This window comes from Callithrix jacchus, chromosome 9, assembly GCF_049354715.1.
Source record: "Callithrix jacchus isolate 240 chromosome 9, calJac240_pri, whole genome shotgun sequence".
Taxonomy (NCBI): domain Eukaryota; kingdom Metazoa; phylum Chordata; class Mammalia; order Primates; family Cebidae; genus Callithrix; species Callithrix jacchus.
The window spans coordinates 96,521,433-96,549,208 of NC_133510.1; the positions used below are offsets into that span (position 1 = coordinate 96,521,433).

The 27,776-nt window shown below is 41.1% G+C and overlaps 1 protein-coding gene across 26 annotated transcripts in view; it reads left to right on the plus strand.

Annotated features, from left to right (window-relative positions):
- Nucleotides 1–4,964: 4,964 nt before the first annotated feature.
- The window catches only part of MRPL42 (mitochondrial ribosomal protein L42), a 47,275-nt gene continuing 24,463 nt past the window's right edge, over nt 4,965–27,776 (plus strand). For 3 of the 26 annotated variants that reach the window (XR_013522005.1, XM_078337060.1, XM_078337062.1), the window contains exons 1-6: nt 4,965–5,002; nt 6,942–7,105; nt 20,087–20,184; nt 21,512–21,575; nt 22,053–22,894; nt 24,009–24,093. Coding sequence is in view for 18 of the 26 variants with exons in the window: in XM_078337060.1 (XP_078193186.1) it covers nt 22,803–22,894; nt 24,009–24,093 (177 nt within the window). In the remaining 8 variants the exon portion in view is untranslated. Of the gene's footprint in view, nt 5,003–6,938; nt 7,106–20,068; nt 20,185–21,511; nt 21,576–22,052; nt 22,895–24,008; nt 24,094–27,776 lie in introns of all 26 variants that reach the window. The other 23 variants (XR_013522000.1, XM_035257285.3, XM_009004367.6 and 20 more) reach the window with 9 other exon arrangements.

A 27,776-nucleotide genomic window follows, 5' to 3' on the forward strand; every position in this document is an offset into this window, starting at 1 on the left:
GTACCTGTAATCCCAACTATTCGGGAGGCTGAGGCAGGAGAATCACTTGAACCTGGGAAGTGGAGGTTCCAGTGAGTCAAGATTTCACCACTGCACTTCAGCCTGGATAACTAATCGAGAATCTGTCTTGAAAATAAATAAACAAATAAAATTAAAAAGCACTTTTATGTAGGCCAATATAAGTTATTTGCTGGTATTTCAAGTTCGTATTTTTGGAAATGATAGTTTTTAACTTGCTAGCACTGAACTCTTAAGTTATGAACACCTCGTGACATGGCCTCTCTTACTTCATCGTCCGTTTTCCTTCTACCTTTCTGGCTGCCACTCCTGGGAGACCGTTGCTCAAGGTTATCCTCCTCCATCTGATCTGTAAGTGTTGGAATTCCCTGGGACCAGCTTCCAGGTCCTTTATCTTTTTTTCTATGCCTAACCCAACCTCTACTCTCCAAACACACCTCTCCAAGTACCTGCCTTTTGCTTTTTGGGTTTTTTTTTTGGAGATGGAGTCTCAGATACTCAGGCTGGAGTGCAGTGGCACAATCACAGCTCAATGCAGCTCAGCCTCCAGGGCTCAAATGATCCTCCTATCTCAGCCTCCTTAGTAGTTGGGATCACAGGTGCTCATCACCAGCCCAACTAATTTTGTTTACTTTTTGTAGAGACAAGGCCTCACTCACTATGTTGCCCAGGCTGCTGCCTCGTTTTGTAGCTCCACTGGAGTGTCTCAGAGCCATCTCAAATTCAACAACTCCCAGTCAGAGGTATTCATTTCTGCCCTCATCAGACTCCCCAAACCTGTTCCTCTTTCAGTCTTCCCTGTCTTAGGAAATGACACCACTGTCAAGCTAGTCATCAAAACATCACCTGAAGTGTCTTCCTCTCTCTCAATCAATCCATCAGCAAGTTAAGTCATCATTTCCAATTTCAAAATACATCTGGACTCTTTCTGTCTCTCCATCTCCACTGCCACCACCCTCTATCACGTGATTTCTTGACTGCAATACTGCAACAGCTTCCTCGCTAGACTTGCCTGCAGTCTTGCTGCTCTCTAAACCACTCCACCCAGGGCAGCCAGAGTAACCTTTTCAAAATATAAATCAAATTATGTCACTTTGTGTAAAAATCTCAAGAGACAGGGATTCCATTCTGTCACCCAGGCTGGAGTGCACAGCACAATCATAGCTCACTGCCACCTTGACCTCCTGGGCTCAAGGCATCCTCCCACTTCAGCCTCCTTCTCCCAGGGTAGCTAGGACTACTGGCACACAGCACTACCTACTATATTTAATCTCCACGTATGTCCCGTGTCTTAACTCCATGTTATCACCTCCAAGGCTTACGAAGCCCAACATGACCTGGCTCTGACTCTCCTCATCTCCTGCCGCTCTCCTCCATACTATCCGCCCTACTCCAGTATATGGTAAGCGATTTCCACCACATTAAAGCTTTTGTGGCTGGCTGTGGTGGCTCACGCCTGTAATCCCAGCACTTTGAGAGGCTAAGGTGGGTAGATCACAAGGTCAGGAGTTTGAGACCAGCTTGACCAACATGGTGAAACACCATCTCTACTAAAAATACAAAAATTGGCCGGGTGTGGTGACATGTGCCTGTAATTTCAGCTACTCAGGAGGCTTAGGCAGGAGAATCATTTGAACTCGGAAGGCGGAGGTTGCAGTGAGCAGCCGAGATTGTGCCATTGAACTCCAGCCTGGGCGACAGAGTGAGATTTTGTCTCAAAAAAAAAGCTCTTGTGTAAGTTGTTTGCTCAGCCTAAACCTGCCTCTCCCCTCTATTCCACACAAAATGTTGGTTTCTTTTCTGGTCTCAGCTTTGTGAGACCTTCCCTAGTCCCACTAAGTGAGTCTCACTGTTGGGGACTGGTCCCACTCTGCTCACAGCCATCAAGACTTGACATCTGGAATCATCTTTGATCCATTCTTCCACTTTACACAGGGAATGTTTGGCCAGTCCAGTTGACTGCTCATTCAAGTCTGTTTCTCCTCTTTGTCCCTTCCTATTGCATAATCCAGAAAGATATCATCGGTGGCTTTGGAGGATGGACACGATTGGAAAGGACACAGATGGGCCCTCTGTGGGCTTCTACAAAAACAAGGATTAGCCTCCTGATATTCCGTGGGAAATGAGGAGACACACTACACAGCCCATGTTTAGTTTTCTTTACTATATGATCTGTGTTCACCTACTTTCAATACTTTCAACCATATTCCACTTGAGGACTATGGTTCTTAACTTATTGAGGGGTTTATCAACTCCCTGGAATGCATAATAAACATTAAAGATCCTTTCTTTCTTTTTATTTATTTATTTATTTTTTCCTTGTAAGTCTTAAGTTCATTTTTATTTTATGTGGAGTAAAAAAAATTTTTTAAAGTGGTATTTATTAACGCATTTTAATGAGACATTTCTTAGAAATATGCATTGCTATACTAGAAAGCTCTATCCCTAAACTATAAGTTAACCTTTTGCTTGTCACAATTCTGCATTAAACTTCTATATTAGTTCCAAAGGCTTTTAAACTCAATGCAAACATTCTACGGGATTGTTCTTAGATGCCTTTAAAAAAGGGAAAGATCTAATTATATCTGAGCCCTCACTTTCCAACTTTACCAAGACCCAGTACTAGAGATTAGGGCACTTCAAAGCACTGCAAAAAATCTAGTGATACTTATTTTCTTAGACAAGTAATTCTTAGTTAACCAGCAATGGAACTGGGACCAATCTTAATCCTGGAGGAGCTTCCTCGTGCCACCTAGTTTCTGGGCCCTCTGTCTGTGTGAGCAGCCAGGAGTGAGCTGTTTTGGAAGCAGCATCTTGCCTCCATCTCTCCCGTTTCCTCAAAGAGTAAAAGATAAAGGTGACAGTCACACTCCTGGGTTAAAAAGCATTCCAGAACCACTTCTCCATAGGCACACACAAAGAAATGAAGGCTGAAGTTCGCCTACCCAAAATGAAAAGTAGGCCTTACAGTGAAAAGTGTTTGTTGATTGCTAAATTATTGTCATTTTCTGGAAGGAGAGAGCAACTCTTGAGTGAATCTTTCTTTTTATTTTTGAGACAGAGTCTCACTCTGTCACCCAGGCTAGAGTGCAGTGGCACGATCTTGGCTCATTGCAACCTCCAATTCCCGAGTTCAAGTAGCTGGGACTATGGGTGTGCACCACTGGACCCAGTTAATTTTTGTATTTCTTTTTTAGAGATGGGGTTTCAGAATGTCAGTCAGGCGGGTCTCAAACTCCTGACCTCGTGATCCACCCACCTCAGCCTCCAAAAGTGCTGGGATTACAGATATGAGCCACTGCGCTCGTCCCCTATAGATCCTTTCTTAGAAAAATATACAAAAACAAAATTTTGCAAATCGTGGGAAAAGGGAATTTCCAGGAGATCACATCTGCTTTACAAGCCAATCATCTACTGTTTTGGATATTTGGCAGTGTTATCTAGTCTTTTCATTCATTCAGCAAACACTTACTGGAGATCTATAACGAGGCCAAGCACAGTTTGAGGTGTTGGGTTGGCATAGAATCCAGCACCTCAAAGAACAAGATAGACATATGTCTCTGCCTTCACGGAGCTTACATTGTTCAGCATAAGAGACATAAAACAAGGCCAGGAGCAGTGGCTCATGCCTGTAATCCCAGCACTTAGGGAGGCAGAGGTGGGCGGATCACCTGAGGTCACAAGTTTGACATCAGCCTGGCCAACATGGTGAGACCCCATCTCTACTAAAAATACAAAAATTAGCTGGGCATGGTGGCAGGCACCTGTATCCCAGCTACTTGGGGGACTGAGGCAGGAGAATCACTTGAACCTGGGAGGTAGAGGTTTCCAGTGAGCCAAGATTGCTCCATTGTACTCCAGCCTGGGCAACAGAGCGAGACTCCATCTAAAAAAAAAAAAGATAGAGAGAAAGACATTAAACAAACAAACAAACAAATAATCAATATAAAGTCAGGCAATGGTAAATGTTCTGAAGGAAAATAAAGCATAAAGCAGGGCATGGAATAAGTGTGGGTGAGGCTATTTTAATGGCATAGTCCTTTCTAAGATGATATTTGAGAAAGGCCTGTATGCAGTATGGTCATGAGAATAGGTGAGAGAAGAGCATTGCTGGTAATGGGAACAGAGAGTGCAAAGGCTCAGTGGTCTTTCCTTCAAAGATGGAAGGTGAGGTCCAAGATTCTGCATAATTACTTCCTCCTGTAATAGGTAGCCAGCACAGTTCTGAGGGAACAGTTCCAGATTTTTCAAGTGGAGGGGCTCTCCAGTTCTGATTTCAAACGTCCAAATCCTAGCACCCACATTTCAGGGCTTCTCTGGAATGTCTTTTCCCCAGGGAAACTTTAACTGATCTACTTAAGGGCAATCTACTATTTCTCTGAATATTAAGATTTAAAAAAAATACATGTATGCTCGCACAGTGGCTCACATCTGTAATTACAGCGCTTTGGGAGGCAGAGGCGGGAGGATCACTTGAGACCAGCCTGGGCAACATAGCGAGACCCCATCTCTACCAAAAAAATTTAAAAATTAGCAGGGCTAGGTATACATATGCCATGAAAAGAAAATTTAAAAATTAGCAGGGCGTGGTGGTGCGTGCCTGTAGTACTAGCTATTTAGGAGGCTGAGGTGGGAGGATCCCTCGAGCCCAGGAGGTAGAGGCTTCAGTGAGCCGTGATGACGCCACTGCACTCAAGCTTGGGTGGCAGAGTGATACGTCTCAAAAAAAGAAAATGCTTGCCACTCTCTAAGGATATGTGTTTGGGGCAGTGATTTTGTTTTCTGGGCACCTTGTTAACGTTGCAACCACGCTGCTACAACTAAACGCAAGAGTCCATAGCGACTATTCCCGTTTTCCTCAGCTGCTTTCCTGCGGAGACTACATTTCCCAGAATACCCAGCGGGCCGGGAGGGCGCGCGCGGCGCTGTCTCGTAGGACCCGGCTTGAAACAAGATGGCGGGCTCGTGGTGAGAACCTGTGAAGGTAAGTGCTGCTCTCTCCTCCTCCTGTCGAGGACTCCCTCGAAGCTGGGCAGGCCCACAGTGCTTGTTGGCAGGTGTCGAGGTCTTCCGCCTGTCGTTCCCGGCAGGGCGAGGCTGCCTGCATCTCCAGCCTTTGTCCTTTCTGCAGAAGGGCCGGCATGTGGTCGCACGCTTCCTATAGCGCCCCCCTCATTCCCTGGCGGACGTCCGCGGGGAGCTGATGCAGCTGTAGCTCTATGGACTCTTCTAGGTCGAAGTCTTTTGGATCTGTCCCTGTGCTCCTGGTAGCCTGCTCCTCAAACTTCGGAACCTCAGAAGCTCTGTAGCTTTTGCTTTGGGGTTGAATTCCGGGCCAAGGGACTTGACCTCTGAAATGATCTTTCTGGGGTGAATAATCTGACTCCCAGCAGGGTATGCTTGCCTCTGGGCTCCTGACAGAGGGGACCTAATTTCCCCCAAGATGTTTTGTTCGTGGTCAAGGTCATAGGTTTATGTCCCATGTATGTCACCTATTAAGCAGCGATAGACTGGGCAAAGTAATCAGTTGACCTCTCTGAGCCTTTGTTCTTGATTTGTGAAATGATAATGCCTGCTTCACAGACATGTGAAAGTCAGAGCACACATAATGTAAATGAAAGTGGGTTGTAAACTAAACACCCCTATGAGCTCAGGGTTAGCGGTGTTAATGTGCTAGCAGTGCAAGGTATCAGTGTGCATGATTTAGTCTAGCAGATAAGATGGCCTGTGTCCTAATTCCCCTTTATCACCATTGGAGGAAGGACAGGGCTAGGTTGGCATAGTCATTGAGGACTTTTTTTGAGACGGAGTTTTACTCTTGTTGCCTAGGCTGGAGTGCAACCGTAATCTCCGCCTCCCAGGTTCAAGCGATTCTCCTGCCTCAGCCTCCTGAGTAGCTGGGATCACAGGCACGCGCCACCACACCCGGCTAATTTTTTAAGTTTTATTAGAGGCGAAGGTTTCTCCATGTTGATCAGGCTGATCTCGAGTTCCCGACCTCAGATGATCCTCCTGCCTCGGTCTCCCAAAGTGCTGGGAATACAGGCGTGAGCCACCGAGCCCGGCCCATTGAGGACTATTAAAAATAAGGTTTAACAATAGTTATTTGTCATTTATTCACAATGGCCCATGAATACTGTGGTTGTTTTCCCCATTTTGCCATTGAGAAACTGAGGATCCTTTAGTTAATGACTTGTTCAGAGTTTCCCAGTTTGGCAGTGACTGACACTAAAGTCCTTGGAAGCAAGACGTTTAAGTTTTGTACTTTAGTTTCTTTCCGTATCAGAAGAAAGATACCTCACATGATTAATACGATAGCAAAACGAAATGGTGGTGAAAGCACCTTGGAAAGTTAAAGATCTTATACACATATAAGATGGTGACATTTTATCTGGGACTTTAGGGCATTTATATGAGTTCCTCCAAATGAGTATTTAATATGCTAAGGGTAGGGCTTCTTGTTTGATATTTATTTATTATTATTAATGGCTCATGGCAGACAAATATTTTCATTTAATCAGAAACAGGATAGTACTCTAAGTGATGTATTATCTTGTGTATGGAACCTGGGAGGTTGTACACAGACACACTAGCATTATGAGAATGAATACTCTACCATTTCTGAGTGACTGTTTCAAGAATAATTACACATTTACTGAGCATTAAGTGGAAGGAGCTACACTGGGTGCAGAGAAGTTTGCATCTAAGAGAAATAGTGAGGGATGTAGTTTCAGTGGTTCTGAGCTTATATTTTGAGCATGTTGCTCTTTGTCCTGTTCCTAAATCGTGTGGAATTGCAAAGTTGTTTAAAAGCATTGCTTCAGTTGACTTCAAGGCGGTTATTCTTACCTGATTCTTGTGGTGTTTTAATATAACTTAAGTTTACCACAGGTAGCACTGATTTTTCTTTATCTCTTCAGCAGGAGTAGAAATTAGTGTGCCTAGAAGCAGATTTTAAAAGCAGTTTCTCTTCAGAACATCTTTTTTCATACCACTTGATAAGCATCTTGGAACATCATGGCTGTAGCTGCAGTAAAATGGGTGATGTCAAAGAAAACTATCTTGAAACATTTATTTCCAATCCAAAGTAAGTGAAATTTTTTTAATGTTTAAAAAGTTTTAAACTTTTATGAATATAGAAAATTTAAAGTGTTGAGTCCTGTAATTTGCAGCAGTATTTGCAATAATGGAAAATGGGAGAAAACCTAAATGTCAGTCAGAAGGGGAATGGATAGGCCAGATGTGGTGTCTCATACCTGTAATCCCAGCACTTTGGGAGGCTGAGGTGGGAGGATTGCTTGAGGCAATTGAGACCAGCGTAGGCAATATAGCAAGACCCCATCACTAAAAACAAAGTGTGGGGTGGGCAGGGGAATGGATAAATTCTGGTATATCTTAACTGCGACTATCATGTAGCTGTTACTGACATGGAAAGATCTCCAAATACAAACAAAGCATGTCAGAACCATATCTATCTATATCTATCATATGATATATCTAGCATATGATCTTGTTTGTATGTTTAAAAGATGATCTATCATATGCATATATGCATATTCATAAATGCAGAGGTAAAAGTTCTGGAACAAACAGTTGAGTGGTCTGTGTAGACCACTCTTGGGATTTGGCTAAGGGCAGAAGTGAGGGACTGGTTATGGGTAATTTTCTCGTTTGGTTGCATGTATTACTTTTTAAGTAGTTCTTAAAATGTGCAAATAAAGGGTAAATTCACAGTCCCATCTTCCAAAGATAATCATTGTTAATATTTTGGTGGATTCTCATTGTGGTTTTTTTTTTTTTTTTGAGACGGAGTTTCGCTCTTGTTACCCAGGCTGGAGTGCAATGGTGCGATCTTGGCTCACCACAACCTCCGCCTCCTGGGTTCAGGCAATTCTCCTGCCTCAGCCTCCTGAGGAGCTGGGATTACAGGCACGTGCCACCATGCCCAGCTAATTTTTTGTATTTTTAGTAGAGATGGGGTTTCACCATGTTGACCAGGATGGTCTCGATCTCTTAATCTTGTGATCTACCCGCTTTGGCCTCCCAAAGTGCTGGGATTACAGGCTTGAGCCACCGCGCCCGGCCCTTCATTGTGTTTTTTTTAATGAACCTAGCCATTTTTTAGAAACGAAATGTAGTTTTCTTTTCTAAAGAACTGTATATAGTTAATAGTTTGTCGAAAAACTGTTAATACTTGTTTGACAGTCAAAGCATGGACCCAAATAAGTAAATAGAATATTAAAGTCTTTTTTTCTCAGCTAGCTCTGCTTTCTTTTTCCTTTTCCTGTCTGTAAACTATTCTCCCATTTCTAAAGTAGACATGTAGAGAAGGCTTTTTATATTTAACTTTTTATATTTTAACCTTTTTATATTTAACTATGTGAGCCAACTTTTTATTTTTATGTTTTATTTTAGATTCATGGGGTATATGTACATATTTGTTATGTGGATATATTATATATACTGTGGTTTGGGCTTCAATTGAACCCATCACCCAAATAGTGAACATAGTACCCAATAGGAAGTTTTTCAGCCCTTCCCTCCATCCCTCCCTTTTTGAGTCCCAAGTGTCTTATTATTTCCATCTTTGTGTACATATGTACTCAATGTTTACCTCCTACTTACAAGTGAGAACTTGTAGTATTTGGCTGCTTTTGTATTAATTCACTGAGGATAATAGCCTCCAGCTGCAACTATGTTCTGCAAAGGACATGATTTCATTTGTTTTAATGTCTGTGTAATAATCCATATATTATTACATACATACATAATATATATACATTATACATAATAATCCATATATTAAGTATATTATTACATAATCCATACATATATATACCACATGTTCTTTATCTATTCCACCATTGATGGACTTGTTTCCATGTTTTTGCTATTGTGAATAGTGCTCTGGTAGACATGCAAGTGCAGCTGACTTCTTTAATACATCTCTGCTTGACCTTTGTCTCCTCCTTCTTATTTCCTATTTACTACCATTTGTAATTGAAAATTTGTTTATTGAATTAAGGAGAAAAGAGCTGTTGGAAGAAGAGAATTAACAAGATAATAAATAGGCAATTTGTTATCCTTGAGGCGAGGAAAAATATTTTGCTCAGTAAACATCTTTGTTGAATAGAATGCTCAGAAGTTTGCTAGATCCTACTCTTTTTTATTTTATTTTATTCTATTTTTTGAGACTGGGTCTTGCTCAGTTGTCCAGGCTAGAGTGCAGAGGCGTGATTGCAGCTTACCGCAGCCTCTCCCTTCCCGGTTCAAATGATTTTCCTGCCTCAGCCTTCCAAGTAGCTGGGATTACAGGCACCTGCCACCATGCCTGGTTAATATTTGTATTTTTAGTAGAGGTGGAGTTTTTACCATGTTGGCTAGGCTGGTCTCGAACTCCTAACCTCAAATGATCTATCCACCTTGGCCTCCCAAAGTGCTGGGATTACAGGCCTGGGCCACTGCACCTGGCCTAATTTTTGTGTTTTTAGTAGAGAAGGTGTTTCACCATGTTGACCACACTGGCCTCAAACTCCTGACCTCAAGTGATCCGCCTGCCTGAGCTTCCCAGAGTGCTGGGATTGTAGGCGTAAGCCACCATGTCCAGCCACCAAATCCTGCTCTTATGATAAGCTTTCTATCCCTGCCTCCTTGCTTGTCCCACTCTCCCCTTTTTTAGGGCACTAAACATAATAACATTTATTACATTATATTCAAAGTAAAAATCAATTTAGAATTCAGTAAATGCAGTAGGAGATTGCTAAGAGACTTTAGATATGAACTAAAATAAGTCACAACAAAACTACAGTCAGCTTTTGACTATCTAGGAGCATTTTTGTTGTTTAGAATCGGGAGAAAGACCCTATTTCTTAGCCTCCTCTTTGCCTTGCAGGAACCCAGCTCCTAGGCTGATGAGAAGTCAGATCCAATCAGTTTTTACATAGTCTATGCTTTGAAACAGTTAATCCTCACACAGATCCTTTGGAAAACCAATTTAAAGTGTCCCTGGATGATTGAAAATTATGTATCTTTTTCCGCACTGGATTTCCCACTGTTTGCACTGTATTTAATTCATTTTGGTATCCCTGGTGCCTCTCATTCATGATAGGAGATATATCAGTGTTTGTTGAAGTGATCTGAATGGATGAGGGTTACTCTCAAAATAGCTAGTTAACTAAGAATTAGGTTACCCTAGAAAATCATTCCGTGATCAGTCATCCTGATACTCAGTGACCTAACTTCTTATATCCTAAAAGTCCCTTATTTTGCAAAGTTCCTATTACTATTATTATTGAAAGTAAGGGGCTGGGCAGGGTGGTTCATACCTGTAATACCAGCACTTTGGGAGACTGAGGCAGGCTCAGAAGTTTGAGACCAGACTGGGCAACATGATGAAACTCCTTTTCTACAAAAATTAGCTGAGCAAGGTAGTGTGCACCTGTGGTACCAGGAGGGACCCAGCCCACTCAGGAGGCTGAGGTAGGAAGATTCCTTGAGCCCAGGAGTTTGACGCTGTGATTGTGCCACTGGACTCCAGCCTGGACAACAGAGCAAGACCCTGTCTCAAGAAGAAAAAACTAAAATTAAAGAAAGTTTTATTACTATTATTATTGATATTTAATAAAAAAGGGAAGAACATTAAGATTGGAGGTAAAGCAAAATTATGATTAAGGAAGAAAGTTCGATGAGCAAAAATAAAAAGACTTCCAATATATTCTAGAAGGAATATTTAAAAAGTTCCCAAATAGCCTGGGTATGTAGAATACTTCACAGTTCTTGAAAGCTTGTTAAACCATTTGATCCTTATAACAGCTTTGATGTTGGTGACCCAGGTAGCATTATCCTCTTTATGAAGGCAAAGAAACTTGAGTTCTCTGGCCCTCATAAATTTACCCACGGTCACATATTTGGTGAATAAGAACTGTGACAAAAATCTGGATCATTTGAAGATTGGACAACTTTTAGCTTTCATAGCCCTTATCAAAATGCAATTAAACATATATGTAACAAGAATAACCCATGAATTACAGAAATGCTTGTTAATTGAAATTCCTTTGGCACATTGAATTGCTTTGGTTTGATTGGTGTTAACTTTGACATTGGTCCTCATTTAGAGCTTCTGCTACTTCTATATCTAGAATTACTTCTGTTGGTAAAATGTCAGGTAATGAGTTTTTCTTTTCTTTTTTTGAGATGAGGTCTCACTTTGTTGCCCAGGTGGAGTGCAGTGGCACAGTCTTGGCTCACTGCAGTCTTGACCTCCTTGGGCTCAGGTGATCCTCCTATCCCAGTCTCCCTAGTAAGACAGATGTGTACCACCATGTCTGGTTATGTATTTACTTTTTTTTTTTTGAGATCGAGTTTCACTCTTGTTTCCCAAGCTGGAATGCAGTGGTGCTCTCGGTTCACTGCAACCTCCACCTCCCAAGTTTAACTGATTCTCCTGCCTCAGTCTCCCAGGTAGCTGGAATCACAAGCATGTACCACCATGCCCAGCTATTTTTTTTTTTTTTTTTGAGACGGTGTCTCACTCTGTCACCAGGCTGGAGTACAATGGCATGATCTTGGGTCACTGCAACCTCCGCCTCCCAGGTTCAAGCGATTCCCTGCCTCAGTCTCCCAAGTAGCTGGGACGACAGGTGTACACCACCATGCCAGCTAATTTTTCTATTTTTAGTAGAGACAGGGTTTCACCATGTTGGTCAGGCTGGTCTTAATCTCCTGACCTCAGGTGATCCACCCGCCTTGGCTTCCCAAAATGTTGGGATTACAGGCATGAGCCACCACGCCTGGCCTATTTTTTGTATTTCTTTGTAGAGATGGGTTTTGCCATGTTGCCTAGGCTGGTCTTGAACTTCTGGGCTCAAGTATCCACCTGCCTAAGCCTCTCAAAGTCCTGGTATTACAGGTGTGAGCCACTGTGCTCAGTCCTTATGAATTTTTCAAGTATCAGTTATGCAGAAACATTTGAGAGGCAGTTCGGCAATCACTTTTTAATGTGTAGGTACCATAGGGGACACAGTAATGAACAAGGTACAGTTCCTGACCTTAAGGAATTTATTTAGACTTGTAGGTGAAAAAGAAATCTAGCAAAATTAGGAATGCCCAGAATGTGAGGCAGAATGTGATAAGGGTGGCAGGAGGGCACAAACAAGTCTCTGTGTAAACACAGAGCAGAAATTTTACTGAGTTTCTTGTTAACTAAAATACTGTTGTCTTGAGTTTTCTTTTCTGTATATTTCAGAACACTTAATTCTGCCTCCTAGTCATGTTTCTTTCAGTGAAAATGTGTATCATCTAGCTGGTTTATATTCAGGGATACAAACTTGTATTTTCTTAATTTATATTTTTTATTAATAATTTCTTTTTAAAACAGAGATGGGTTCTCACTGTATGGCCCAACTATGTTGCCCAGGCTGGTCTTTAACTTCTGGGTCAGGCAATCCTTCTGCCTCCGTTATGCAAAGTGCTGAGAGATTACAGGAGTGAGCCACCGCCCCCCATCAATTTTAATTTTTTTTTAACTTAAAAAAAATTTTTTTAATTGTATTTTTTATTTTTATTTTATATATATATATATTTATTTATTTATTGCACTTTAGGTTCTGGGGTACATATGAAGAACATGCAGGATTGTACATACATGGCAATGTGGTTTGCTGCCTCCATCCCCATCACTATATCTGGCATGTCTCCCCATGTTATCCCTCCCCAACTCCCTACCCCACACTGTCCCTCCCCTCATCCCCGCCAACAGACCTCAGTGTGTGATGCTCCCCTCCCTGTGTCAGTGTGTTCTCATTGTTCAACACCTGCCAGTGAGTGAGAACATGCAGTGGTTGATTTTCTGTTCTTGTGTCAGTTTGCTGAGAATGATGGTTTCCAGGTTCATCCATGTCCCAACATAGGACATGAACTTACCGTTTTTTATGACTGCATAGTATTCCATGGTGTATATGTGTCACATTTTCCTTGTCCGGTCTATCATTGATGGGCATTGGGGTTGGTTCCAAGTCTTTGCTATTGTAAACAGTGCTGCAGTGAACATACGTGTGTGTGTGCCTTTATAATAGAACGATTTATAATCCTTTGGATATATACCCAGTAATGAGATTATTGGGTCAAATGGAATTTCTATTTCTAGGTCCTTGAGGAATCGCCACACTATCTTCCACAGTGGTTGAACCAATATACACTCCCACCAACAGTGTAAAAATGTTCCTATTTCTCCACATTCTCTGCAGCATCTGTTGTCTCCAGATTTTTTTAATGATTGCCATTCTAACTGGCATGAGATGGTATCTCAATGTAGTTTTGATTTGCATTTCACTAATGACCAGTGATGCTGAGCATTTTTTTATATGTTTGTTGGCCTCATATATGTCTTCTTTGAAAAGTGTCTGTCCATATCCTTCTCCCACTTTTGAATGGGTTTGTTTTTTTCTTGTAAATCTGTTTTAGTTCTTTGTAGATTCTGGATATAAGTCTTTTATCAGATGGGTAGATTGCAAAAATTTTTTCCCATTCTGTTGGTTGCCAGTTCACTCTGATGATTGTTTCTTTTGTTGTGCAGAAGCTCTGGAGTTTAGATCCCATTTGTCTATTTTGGCTTTTGTTGCCAATGCTTTTGGTGTTTTGGTCATGAAGTCCTTGCATATGCGTATGTCCTGAATGGTTTTGCCTAGGTTTTTCTTCTAGGGTTTTTATGATGTTAGGTCTTATGTTTAAGTCTTTAATCCATCTGGAGTTAATTTTAGTGTAAGGTGTTAGGGAAGGGTCCATTCTCTGCTTTCTGCACATGGCTAGCCAGTTTTCCCAACACCATTTATTAAACAGGGAATCCTTTCCCCATTGCTTGTTTTTGTCAGATTGGCCAAACATCAGATGGTTGTAGATGTGTGGTGTTGCCTCTGAGGCCTCTGTTCTGTTCCATTGGTCTGTATCTCTGTTTTGGTACCAGTACCATGCTGTTTTGACTACTGTAGCCTTGTAGCATAGTTTCAAGTCAGGTAGCATGATGCCTCCAGCTTTGTTCTTTTTGATTAGAATTGACTTGGCTATGCGGGCTCTCTTTTGGTTCCATATGAAGTTTAAGGTGGTTTTTTCCAGTTCTGTGAAGAGGGTCCTAGGTAGCTTGATGGGGATACCATTGAATCTGTAAATTACTTTGGGCAATATGGCCATTTTCACAATATTGATTCTTCCTAACCATGAGCATGGAATGTTTTTCCATCTGTTTGTGTCTTCTCTTATTTCCTTGAGAAGTAGTTTGTAGTTCTTCTTGTAGAGGTCCTTTACATCCTTTGTTAGTTGTATTCCTAGGTATTTTATTCTCTTTGTAGCAATTGTGAGTGGCAGTTTGTTCTTGATTTGGCTCTCTTTTAGTCTGTTACTGTTGTATAGGAATGCTTGTGATTGATTTTGTATCCTGAAACTTTGCTGAAGTTGCTTATCAGTTTGAGGAGATTTTGCGCTGAGATGATGGGGTCTTGTAAATATACAATCATGTCGTCTGCAAATAGAGACAATTTGACTTCCTCCTTTCCTAATTGAATACCGTTTATTTCTTTTTCTTGCCTGATTGCTCTGGCTAGAACTTCCAATACTATATTGAATGGGAGTGGTGAGAGAGGGCATCCTTTTCTAGTGCCACATTTCAAAGGGAATGCTTCCAGTTTTTGCTCATTCAGTATGATATTGGCTGTGGGTTTGTAGTAAATAGCTTTTCTTATTTTGCGATATATTCCATCTATACCTAGTTTATTGAGAGTTTTTAGCATAAAGGGCTGTTGAATTTTATCGAAGGCCTTCTCTGCATCTATTATAGAGATAATCATGTGATTTTTGTCTTTGGTTCTGTTTATGCGGTGAATTACATTTATAGACTTGCGTATGTTGAACCAGCCTTACATTCCCCGGATGAAACCTACTTGATTGTGATGGGTAAGCTTTTTGATGTGCTGTTGCAGTCGGTTTGCCAGTATTTTATTGAAGATTTTTGCATCTGTATTCCTCATGGATATTGGCCTGAAGTTTTCTTTTCTTGTTGAGTCTCTGCTGGGTTTTAGTATCAGGATGATGTTGGTCTCATAAAATGATTTAGGAAGGATTCCCTCTTTTTGGATTGTTTGGAATAGTTTCACAAGGAGTGGTTCCAGCTCCTCTTTGTATGTCTGGTAGAATTCGGCTGTGAACCCATCTGGACCTGGGCTTTTTTGTGGTTGGTAGGCTATTAATTGCTGCCTCAACTTCAGCCCTTGTTATTGGTCTACTCAGGGTTTCAACTTCTTCCTGGTTTAGGCTTGGGAGGGTGCAAGTGTCCAGGAATTTATCCATTTCTTCCAGGTTTACTGGCTTATGTGCATAGAGTTGTTTGTAGTAATCTCTGATGGTTGTTTTTATTTCTGTGGAATCTGTGGTGATATCCCCTTTATCGTTTTTTATTGCATCTATTTGATTATTCTCTCTTTTCGTTTTTATTAATCTGGCTAATAGTCTATTTTGTTGATCTTTTCAAAAAAGTAGCTCCAGGATTTATTGATTTTTTTTTTGAAGGGTTTTGTGCCTCTGTCTCTTTCAGTTCTGCTCTGATTTTAGTTATTTCTTGTCTTCTGCTAGCTTTTGAGTTTTTTTTTTTTTTTTTGATGTTGCTCCTCTAGCTCTTTCAATTTTGATAATAGGGTGTTGATTTTAGATCTTTCCTTGCTTCTCATGCGGGTATTTATTGCTATATATTTTCATCTAGACACTGCTTTAAATGTGTCCCAGATATTCTGGTACATTGTGTCTTCATTCTTGTTGGTTTCAAAGAATGTCTTTATTTCTGCCTTCATTTCATTGTTTATCCAGTCAACATTCAAGAGCCAGTTGTTCAGTTTCCATGAAGTTGTGCAGTTCTGAGTTATTTCTTAATTCTGAGTTCTAATTTGATTGCACTGTGGTCTGAGAGACTGCTTGTTATGATTTCTGTTCTTTTGCATTTGCTGAAGAGTGATTTACTTCCAATTATGTGGTCAATTTTAGAGTAGCTGTGATGTGGTGCTGAGGAGACTGTATATTCTGTGGATTTGGGGTGAAGAGTTCTGTAAATGTCTATTAGTTTTGCTTGGTCCAGGTCTGAGTTCAAGTCTTGGGTATCCTTGTTAATTTTCTGTCTCATTGATCTAATATTGACAGTGGAGTGTTAAAGTCTTCCACTATTATTGTGTGGGAGTCTAAGTCTCTTTGTAGGTCATTGAGAACTTGCTTTATGTATCTTGGTGCTCCTGTACTGGGTGTGTGTATATTTATGATCGTTAGCTCTTCTTGTTGCATTGATCCTTTTACCATTATGTAATGCCCTTCTTTGTCTCTTTTGATCTTTGTTGGTTTAAAGTCTATTTTATCAGAGACTAGGGTTGCAATTCCTGCTTTTTTTTTTTTTTTTTTTTTTGCTCTCCATTTGCTTGGTAAATCTGCTTACATCCCTTTATTTTGAGTCTGCATGTGAGTTGGGTTTCCTGGATACAGCACACTGATGGGTTTTGACTTTTTGTCCAATTTGCCAGTCTGTGTCTTTTGATTCGAGCATTTAGCCCATTTACATTGAAGGTTAATATTGTTATATGTGATGTGAATTTGATCCTGCCATTTTGATGCTGGCTGGTTGTTTTGCTCACTAGTTGATGCAGTTTCTTCATTGTGTTGATGCTGTTTACCATTGGGTACATTCTTGGAATGGCTGGTATTTGTTGTTCCTTTCTATGTTTAGTGCTTCTTTCAGGAGCTCTTGTAAAGCAGGGCTGGTGGTGATGAATCTCTCAGCAATTGCTTGTTTGTAAAGGATTTTATTTCTCCTTTGCTTATGAAGCTTAGTTAAGCTGGATATGAAATTCTAGGTTGAAAGTTCTTTTCTTTAAGGATGTTGAATATTGGCCCCCACTCTCTTCTGGCTTGCAGGGTTTCTGCCAGGAGATCCACTGTGAGTCTGATGGGCTTCCCTTTGTGCGTAACCAACCTTTCTCTCTGGCTGCCCTTAGTATTTTTTCCTTCATTTCAACCCTGGTGAATCTGATGATTATGTGCTTTGGGGTTGCTCTTCTTGAGGAATATCTTTGTGGTATTCTCTGTGTTTCCTGGACTTGCATAGTGGCCTGCCTTGCTAGGTTGGGGAAGTTCTCCTGGATAACATTCTGAAGAGTGTTTTCCAGCTTGGATTCATTCTCTCTGTCACATTCAGGTATGCCTATCAAACGTACATTAGGTCTTTTCACATAATCTCATATTTCTTGGAGGCTTTGTTCATTTCTTTTTACTCTTTTTCTCTATCTTGCCTTCTTGTTTTAGTTCATTGAGTTGATTTTCAATCTCCGATATCCTTTTATCTGCTTGGTTGATTCAGCTGTTGAAACTTTTGTATACTTTGCGAAGTTCTTGTGTTGTGTTTTTCAGCTCCATGAATTCATTTTTATTCCTCTCTAAGCTGTTTATTCTCATTAGCATTTCATCAAACCTTTTTTCAATATTCTTAGTTTCTTTGCATTGAGTTAGAACATGTTCTTTTAGCTCAGAGAAATTTCTGATTACCCACCTTCTGAAGCCTGTTTCTGTCAATTCATCAGACTCATTCTCCATCCATCCTTGTTCCCTTGCTGGTGAGGAGTTGTGATCCCTTGGAGGAGGAGAGACGTTCTGGTTTTGGGTATTTTCATCCTTTTTGCGCTGGTTTCTTCCCATCTTTGTGGATTTATCTACCTGTGGTCTTTGTATTTGGTGACTTTCAGATGGGGTCTCTGAGTGGACATCCTGTTTGTTGATGATGAAGTTATTTCTTTCTGTTTCTTAGTGTTCCTTCTAACAGTCAGGCCCCTCTGCTGTAGGACTGCTGAGGTCCACTCCAGGCTCTGCTTGCCTGGGGATCACCTGCAGCAGCTGCAGAACAGTAAGGGTTGCTGCCAGTTTCTTCTTCTGTTATCTTTGTCCCAGAAGGACACCCACCAGATGTCAGCCTGAGCTCTCCTTTATGAGGTGTCTCTTTGGATATATGGGGGTCAGGGGAGCTGCTTGAGGAAACAGCCTGTCCCTTATAGGAGCTCAGGTGCTGAGCTGTGAGCTCTGTTTTTCCATTCAGAGCTGCTGAGCAAGTACGTTTAAGTCTGCTGTGGCGGAACTCATAACCACCTTTTTTTCCCAGGTGCTGTGTCCTGGGAAGGTGGGGCTTTATTTATAAGTTCCTGATGGGCTGCTGCCTTTTTTCAGAGATGCTCTGCCCAGCAAGGAGGTAGCCTAGTCACAGTCTGCCAGCAGAGGCATTGCTGAGCTGCCATGGGCTCTTCCCAGCTGCTGTGTGAACTTCCTTGCAGTTTTGCGTATAGAGGTATAGTTAGAATTGCCTCAGTAATGGCGGACTGTCTCTGTAATGGCAGACTGCCTCGATAATGGCAGACTGTCTCGGTAATGGTGGACTGCCTTGGTAATGGCAGATGCCCTTTCCCCCACAGAGCTGGACCATCCTGGTTCCATCTGTTCTTGCTGTGCAACTCTCAGTCCAGAGCATTTCAGATTGCTGGTCTTTGAGGGGTGGGACTGGCCAAGCCAGATCACCTGGCTCCTGTTTCAGCCCCTTTTTTTTTCAGTCGAACAGGTTACTCTGTCTCCCAGACATTCCAGTCACCAGTTGAAATGGCGCCTGAATTTGTGTGAGTTTTTGTGCGGAGACCCGCTGCGCTGGTTGAAACAGCTGTGCTGGAGACTCGTGGCGCTTTTCCGCCCAGGAATCTTCTGGTCTGTGGGCAGTAAAAATTCATTCGGAAATGTGGTGATCACTCACCCTCTGCATTTTCGCTGGGAACTGCAATCCAGAGCTGTTCCTATTTGTCCATCTTGGATCCCCCTGACCAATTTTAATTTTTTTAGAAATAGGGTCTTGCTGTGTTGTCCAGGCTAGAATGCAGTGGCACAATCATAATTCACTGCACCCTCAATATCCTAGGTTCAAGTGATCCTTCAGCTTCAGACTAGCTGGGATTATAGGTGCGTGCCACCCTGCACAGCTAATTTTTCAAAATGTTTTTTAAAGGTAATATCTCACTGTGTTGCACAGGCTGGTATCAAACTCCTGGCCTCAAACAATGTTGGCCTCCCAAAGTGTTGAGATTGTAGGCATGAGTCACCATGTGTAGCCTTGCAAAATTCTTTTAATATTAACCTAATCCAGGCATAATTAGGAAAGTCCTCAGTGATGTCAAACAAGAAAATAAAATATGGCTGGGTGAGGTAGCTTACACTGGTAATCCTAGCACTTTGGGAGGCCAAGGCAGGCTGATCACCTGACATCAGGAGTTCAAGACCAGCTTGGCCAATATGGTGAAACCCCATCTCTACTAAAAATACAAAAATTAGCTGGAAGTGGTGGTGGGCACCTATAATCCCAGCTACTCAAGGGGCTGAGGTAGGAGAATCACTTGAACCTGGGAGGTGGAGATTGCAGTGATATGAGATTGTGCCACTGCACTCCAGCCTGGGTGACAGAGCGAGAGTGTCTCAAAAAATAAAAAAAATAAAATAGTATACATGATTTGTCTCTAATTTGTCTTACTGAATGTTCCTGTGTATATGAGCACACATAATTGAGAATCTTTTCAGAGCTGAAATTAGGTTTTGAATTCTTTGTATTTTATTTTACATCAGTAGAATTTTGGGCCTCTCATTTTGACAAATAGTCTTTTTTTTAAATAATAATTATGAATTTAATAGCAGCTTAACCTCTTTAGGGTAAAAAAATAATGAATTTAGTTAAGGGACTTTTTATACCTCGGGGTAAGAATTTATATTTAGAGCATATGTATATGCAATCCTTGGGTAGAGGAGTTGTGTACAAAAATGGAAAACGCAGACACATGTATATAACGAATGCAGAAAAAAAATAACGACTACAAAGAAGGTATAGCAATGTTATGTGAAACACTGATTGTGGGACATGTAAAATAGACAACTCTTTCTTCTGTGATGGAACTTGGGGGCAGGGATTTTATGGAAGAAGAGTGTTTGACTGTTTTTTTTGGAAATTAAGTCTTACCCTGTTGCCCAGGTTGGAGTGCAGTGGCACAATCTTGGCTCACCATGACTTCTGCCTGCCGGGTTCAAGCAATTCTCCTGTCTCAACCTCCCAAGTAGCTGGGATTACAGGTATGCACCACCATGCCCAGCTAATTTTTTGTATTTTTGGTAGAGGGGGGTTTCACCATGTTGGCCAGGCTGGTCTGAAATTCCTGGACCTCAGGTGATCCACCTGCCTTGACCTCCCAAAGTGCTGTTATTACAGATGTGAGCCACCGCACCCAGCGAGTGTTGACTTTTAAGGATGGAAGGGTATTTGAACAAAATGAGGGTGGAATTCAATACTGAGGACATGCTAAAGGCATGGAGATAGGAAAGGCAGGATAGGTTACAGTCCCATATCACAGGAACAAGAGGCTCTGTTGAGAGTTTGATTCTTGGTATTAACCAAGATGTATTCAAAATTTGCTTTTAACTATATTGAGCTTCTTTAACATTTTTTCTTTATATTAAAAGAATATCCTTTTTTTGAACATAGGAGAACCTTTCACAAGCATTTACAAAAGCAGTTATGGCTCTTGATTTTGGAGGTATTCTTAAAAAGAAAAATATGCTTTGAAATGTAAGCATTTTGATTAAGAAAAGTTAATTTTGAACAAATTATTTATTTAATCTCCTTACCACCCCCTCCCTTATAAACTATGCACCTTGGAATACCCAAATACTTTATTTTTATTTGTTTATTGTTTTGAGACGGAGTTTTACTCTTATTGCTTAGGCTGGAGTGCAATGGCATGATCTTACTCACTGCAACCTCCACCGCCCGGGTTCAAGCGATTCTTCTGCCTCAGCCTCCCGAGTAGCTGACCACACCTGGCTAATTTTGTATTTTTAGTAGAGATGAGGTTTCACCATGTTGGTAAGGCTGTTCTCAAACTCCTGACCTCAGGTGATCCGCCTGCCTTGGCCTCCCAAGGTGTTGGGATTATAGGTGTGAGCCACTGTGCCTGGCCCCAAATAAATTCTTTTGGAAAGGCTGGAGGACCCAAACACTTTTATTTTTTTTCTGACCTTGAGTCCTTGCATCTGTTAACTCCGTCTGCTAGAAACATTGTTCATGTCTTACCAATTCTTACTTATTTTCTCATTCTTCAGAGCACCTTAGACATCCTCTCTACTGAAAAGGCCTTCTTGAACCTGCACAGTTTGTTTGGTAGCCTTTCTGTGTGGCCCATCTTTGCCAATGTTTGCCTATCCTAACAGCTTATCCTCTGTGTGTAATTGTTTATTTGTCTGTCTCTCTCACAAGCAGACGATACCCTCTTGAGGGTAGGGACTGAGTATTGTTTCATAGTAAACAGTAAATGTTGCTTGCATGAGTGAAATTAGCTTTAAATTTATGGAGAAAATACGTTCAAATTAACTTAATCTGTTTTACTGTTTGGGATTTTTACAGATGGAGCTTTATATTGTGTTTGTCATAAATCTACATATTCTCCTCTACCAGATGACTATAATTGGTATGTATTAAAATTCAACTGAAAAAATAGTAGTCTTATCTATATCCAAAATGATTTAATTTTATTTCTTGTTTTGATGTCTTCTGCTTTCTTTTCTCATTATTCTTTCCTTAATTTTGTTTTTAAAAATTATTTTAATGATTTTATTTACCCAGTATCTGGGCTTATAAACATTTTAAATAAAAATCATTATCATTGTGTTTCATTGAATACTTAATTTGTTGTAAGACAGACATGCTGTTTAGAACTGCTCTCTTTTCTTCCTGAAGCATGCTTTAGCTTTTTGGAAAAGTTAATTAGTTTTTATAGGGTTCATATCTATTAGCTTAAGCCATTATTTATCTTTTCTTTTGTTTGATATTGAATAATTCTAAATTACACATATTTAATTTAACCACTGTTTATTTAGTACTTATTCAATTCAGTCAGTATAAGAACTAGGAATAACATATAACATTGTCTTTTTTTTCTCTGCAGCAGAGTCTGATGTGCAGAAACTGTAGCATTTTATTAAGCTATGTTGTTTTTATAACAAATTATAATAAAAATATTTTCTTCTCTCTTGACACTAGTTTTATTTTTATTTTGTTTTTGAGATGGAGTCTTGTTCTGTCACCCAGGCTGGAGTGCAGTGGTTTGATCTTGACTCACTGCAACCTCTGCCTCCCGTGTTCAGGTGATTTTCTTGCTGAACTACAGGCTGGGACTACAGGCACATGCCACTGTGCCTGGCTCATTTTTGTATTTTTAGTACAGATGGGGTTTTGACATGTTAGCCAGCTGGTCTCAAATTCCTGACCTCAGATAATCTGCCCACCTGGGCCTCCCAAAATGCTGGAATTACAGGCATGATGTACTGCACTCAGCCTTTTATTTTTATTTTTGAGACAGGGTCTCACTTTGTCACCCAGGCTGGAGTGCAGTGTCATAATCTCAGCTAACCGCGGCCTCAACTTCCAAGGTTAAAGTAATTCGTCTGCCTCAGTCCCCCAAGTAATTGGAACTAAAGGAATGTGCCACCATATCCGGCTAATTCTGTATTTTTTGTAGAGACAGGGTTTTGCCATGTTGCCCAGGCTGGTCTTAAACTCCTGAGCTCAAGCAATCTGCCTCCCTCGGCCTCCCAACATGCAAGGATTACCGACGTGAGCCATCATGGTTGGCTTTTTATTTTTATTTTGGAGATAGGGTCTCACTTTGTTGCCCAGACTGGAGTGCAGTAGCACTATGTCAGCTCACTGCAGCCTCAACCTCCCGGATTCAAGCTATCCTCCTGCTTCAGCACCCACCCCCGCCCCCACAAGTACCTGGGACTACAGGTATGTGCCACCACACCTGGCTAATTTTTTGTATTTTTGTAGAGATGGGATTTTGCCATGTCGCCCAGGTTGGTCTCAAACTCCTGAGGCTCAAGTGATCCTCCTGCCTTGGCCTCCCAAAGTGTAGGGATTACAGGCGTGAGCTATGGTGCCTGGCCTTGACACTAGTTTTTTTTTTGGGGAAGACATGGGGTTTCTCCATGCTTCAGGCTGGTCTCTGTCTCCCGACCTCAGGTGATTCGCCTGCCTCGGCCTCCCAAAGTGCAGGCGTGAGCCACGGTGCCCAGCCAACACTAGTGTTAACTGTACATCTAGTGAGTGCTATGATAGTGATGAAATTGGAGTAGGTAACATTTTTTAACCTGGAAAGATTGAGTCATATTAGTGTTTTGCATTATATAAAACTATCTTTTCATGAAGAAATCATTTGACAGATTAAATGTTCGTTGTAGCCATGTTATGGTCTTCAGTCTTGAAAGCATGGTAAAACAATCTAATGCCTGTTCTCTGTTAGCTACAAATGTATTTTGTTGTGGTATTTAAGCTGACATATTCTATGGGAGTTGTCTCCTATGTTATAGGTACCAGGTTTGCCAATCCGGTGATGTAGTATCTTCTCTTTAGCAATTTGTGATTAATTAATTTTAGCTTTTTTTTTTTTTTTTTTTGAGATGGAGTCTTGTTCTGTTGTCCAGGCTAGAGTGCAATGGTGTGATCTTGGCTCACTGCAGCCTACGCCTCCTTGGTTCAAGCAGTTCTCCTGCCTTGGACTCCTGAGTAGCTGGGACCTCATGTGTGTACTACCACACCTGACTATTTGTATTTTTAGTAGGGATGGGGTTTTGCCAAGCTGGTCTTGAACTCCTGACCTCAAGCAATCTACCCGCCTTGGCCTTACAAAGTGCTGGGATTACAGGCCTGAGCCACCATGCCAGGCCCAGAATGATTATTCTTAAAGCTAAAATTAGACGTGGCACTAATTTTAGCTTTATGCTGGAGTGCCCACTACACTCCAGCCTGGGTGACATAGCGAGACTCCATCTCAAAAAATAAAAAAGAATAATCATTTTGCCTTGCATACAGGATAACTTTATTCTAAAACATTCTTTTTTAGCAAAGTAGAGCTTGCTCTGACTTCTGATGGCAGGACAATAGTATGCTACCACCCTTCTGTGGACATTCCATATGAACACACAAAAGTATGTATGAGAAACTTTCTTGTAGGTTTTAATTTGCTGTTAGAAATGTTTACACTTTTTTATAGTATCCAAAGAGAAGCGAGTTGTCTGATTTTCTTTGTTTGGTTTAGATTTAGTTTTGGCTTTTTAATTTTACTATTTTGATTTTTCTCTTATTTTTCATCTGCTTTCTTTACAGTCTTTTCCAGAATACAAAATGAACCATTTAAATACAATTATGGCATCAGTTTTCTGGTCTAAAAAATTGGGTAGATTTCTGGTTAAGGATTAAATACATCTAGTATAAAATTATAAAATGCATTGTCCCATACTACCTCATATTATAATCTAGACAATTGTGAAAAAGTTGTATTTTAGGCTGGGCATGGTGGCTCAAGCCTGTAATCCCAGCATTTTGGGAGGCCGAGGCGGGTGGATCACGAGGTCAAGAGATTGAGACCATCCTAGTCAACATGGTGAAACCCCGTCTCTACTAAAAATACAAAAAATTAGCTGGGCATGGTGGTGCGTGCCTATAATGCCAGCTACTCAGGAGGCTGAGGCAGGAGAATTGCCTGAACCCAGGAGGCGGAGGTTGCGGTGAGCCGAGATTGCACCATTGCACTCCAGCCTGGGTAACAAGAGAGAAACTCCGTCTCAAAAAAAAAAAAAAAAAAGTTGTATTTTAGAGTGCCATTTTGTAACTTTTTTACTGTTGATGGTTCTGAAAATCTTTTTAAGGTTTGGTGAATTTCTTATTTATTTATTTATTTTTAATGGGCCAAAATATATTCTGAATGGCATAGGTAGGTTTCTTTTCCCTTTTTTTGCCCCCGAGACGGAGTCTCTCTCCATCACCCAGGCTGGAGTACAGTGATGTGATCTCAGCTCACTGCATCCTCCGCCTTCTAGGTTCAAGCAGTTCTTCTGCCTCACACTCACTCCCCGAGTAGCTGGGATTACAGGCACCCACCACGACACCCGGCTAATTTTTGTATTTTTAGTACGGACGGTATTTCATCATATTGGCCAAGCTGGTTTCAAACTTCTGACCTCGTGATCCACCTACCTTAACCTCCTAAAGTGCTCAGACAGGTGTAAGCCATCGCACCCTGCCCCCTATTTTTTTTTTTTTAAAGCCAAGTACTAGATAGAAGAGGATTTTGTATTGTTTTTAATATAATTTATTTTTAGTTTGACCCAAGTCTTTTTATTTTTTTATATTTGAAATGCTTTCTCCTATTTCTTTAAGTCTCCTTCTACTAGGAAATGTTTGATTTGCTCTTTTTCTTTTTTTTTTTTTGAGACAGGGTCTCATTCTATCACTCAGACAGGAGTGCAGTGGCACGACTGGACTCACTGCAACCTCCTCCACCTCCTGGGATCAAGCAATTCTCCTACCTCAGCCTCCTGAGTAGGTAGAACTATAGGCAACTGCCACCATGCCCGGCTGAATTTTGGATTTTTAGTAGAGACAAGGTTTCACCATGTTGCCCAGGCTGGTCTTGAACTCCTGAGCTTAGGTGATCTGCCCGCCTCAGCCTCCCAAAGTGCTGGGATTACAACGGTGAACCACCGCACCTGGCATTGATTTGCTTTTTGAGGAGGAAATAATAATTAGATGGTTTAAGTCATCACAGTGCTGGTTGATTTGACAAAGAATTTCTATATTCCTTTTTAAACTCACCATTTTGTCTCCCAGCTTTCTTAGGAAACAAAAGCCAGGTATCATAGGCACTAATCAAGTGCCTTGTTTGTTTCATTTATTTGGGCAATGTTAGGAAAAATTAGGCCTACATCATTGAGTTTTGACCTGTAAACCCTCCAAGTGACACTATGTTGTACTTTTGTCCATTGTTACCTTGTTGCATATATTCAGTTTATTTACTGTGTTTTAGCAGTTATACTAGGAATGCCAGGTCATTTTTCAGCATCTAGACTAATCCTTATATGGCTCTTTATTTCTCTGCATCTGACCCTCCTCAACTCTCAAAACTTTTCCATTGTACTTGTAGAACTTGCCACCCTTAGCAAAATCTTTTACAAGCTTAACCTATTTCAGAATATTGCCTTCACCTTCTGACTCTAATAAAAACCTGGCTGTACCCTGGAGACATAACTTCCCCAGCTGTGCCTTTAAGTAGATGCTGTTTTCTCTCCCATACCCTTTTACCACTGGGCCTAAAGATAACCCTGTAGCTCCTCATTGTCAATCTAGATCATTTCTCGTTCTTCCTAACAATTTCTAGCTTTGTAGCTTGTATCATCAAACTACATCATTTACTATCGTTCTTTACTGCTGTCACCTACCAACTGCCAGGTTATTTCTCCTCCCTCACCACCGTGCACTTCCTTGACTATTGTAAGATTGCTGTCACACTTTCTCCAATACTGTTTTACACTCATTCTTCATTATTTTAGTATCTATGTAGATGATCTAATACTGTGGTGTCTCACTTCACGATCTTCTCTCCCTACCTCAGCCACCCACTTCCATGGGTGGATTCCCTATGATTCCCTAGAGATATTCTAATTACCAATAATTGCTACTCCTCCTTCCCAATTTAAATTTTAAGAATTCCAATAGTTTACTACCAGTCCCTCTTGGGTCTCCCAGCTCCAAGAATTATTTATTCCTTCTTTGTAACCTGCATCCATTGATCCATCCACTTTTTCACAGTCCCTCATGTATCTCCCACGTTCTCACTCCCTCCTCACCCAGCACAGATTTGTACCATGGTTTATGATTATCATCATTCCTCTGCATACATGCCCACCTCCCCCGCATCCACTTTGTTGTGTTTCCTTTGTTTTGACAATTATCTTCTCTCCCACATGATCAATATTCCTCTCTCTAGGTAATCACTCCTACCAGTTTTCAAGTAATCACTCCACTGTCACCATACTGACCACAACCGCAACTGTTCTTCAACTCTATTAGGCAAGCTCCTCCCTCAGAGATTTTTTTTTTTTTTGAGACAAAATCTTTCTTCTCTCTCAGTTGCCAGGCTGGGGTGTAGTGGCGTGATATCAGCTCATTACAACCTCCATCTTCCAGGTTTAAGTGATTCTCCTGCCTCAACCTCCTGAGTCGCTGGGACTACAGGTGCATGCCTCCACCCCCAGCTAATTTTTGTATGATGGGGTTTCATCATGTTGGCCAGATGATCTCGATCTTCTGACATCACCATGATCCGCCCACCTCGGTCTCCCAAAGTGCTGGGATTACAGGCATGAGCCACCACGCCCAGCCCAGAGCTTTTGTATTTCCTGCTTCCTTTGCCTGGAATGTCTTTACCTTATAGTTTACTCCCTATCCTTAAGGTCTTTTTCCTTATTTGTTATCTTGTGTGACCTTCCTCAGCTACTGTATTTAAAGTTGTACCTATCCTCCGGCACTTGTTCTTTGATTTACTTTTCTCAGTAGCATTTATCATTTCTAGCATACTGGATGTTTTCTGGCTATCACCCACCACTAAAATGTAAGTTCCATGAGGATGGGGCCTTGTGTGTTTTTTCCCCTGCTCTGTCTTCAGCACCTGGAATAACACTTTGAACTTGGTAGGTGTACAACAAATATTTTTCTATTAAATGAATAAAGTTGTTTCTCCCTCTTCATGCTTAAGGGCTTTTTTTGTTTTAGGGCTAAGACATTCGCATAAGACAGCATGGACTTTTTTGTTTGTCAAGCAATAAATTGTAGA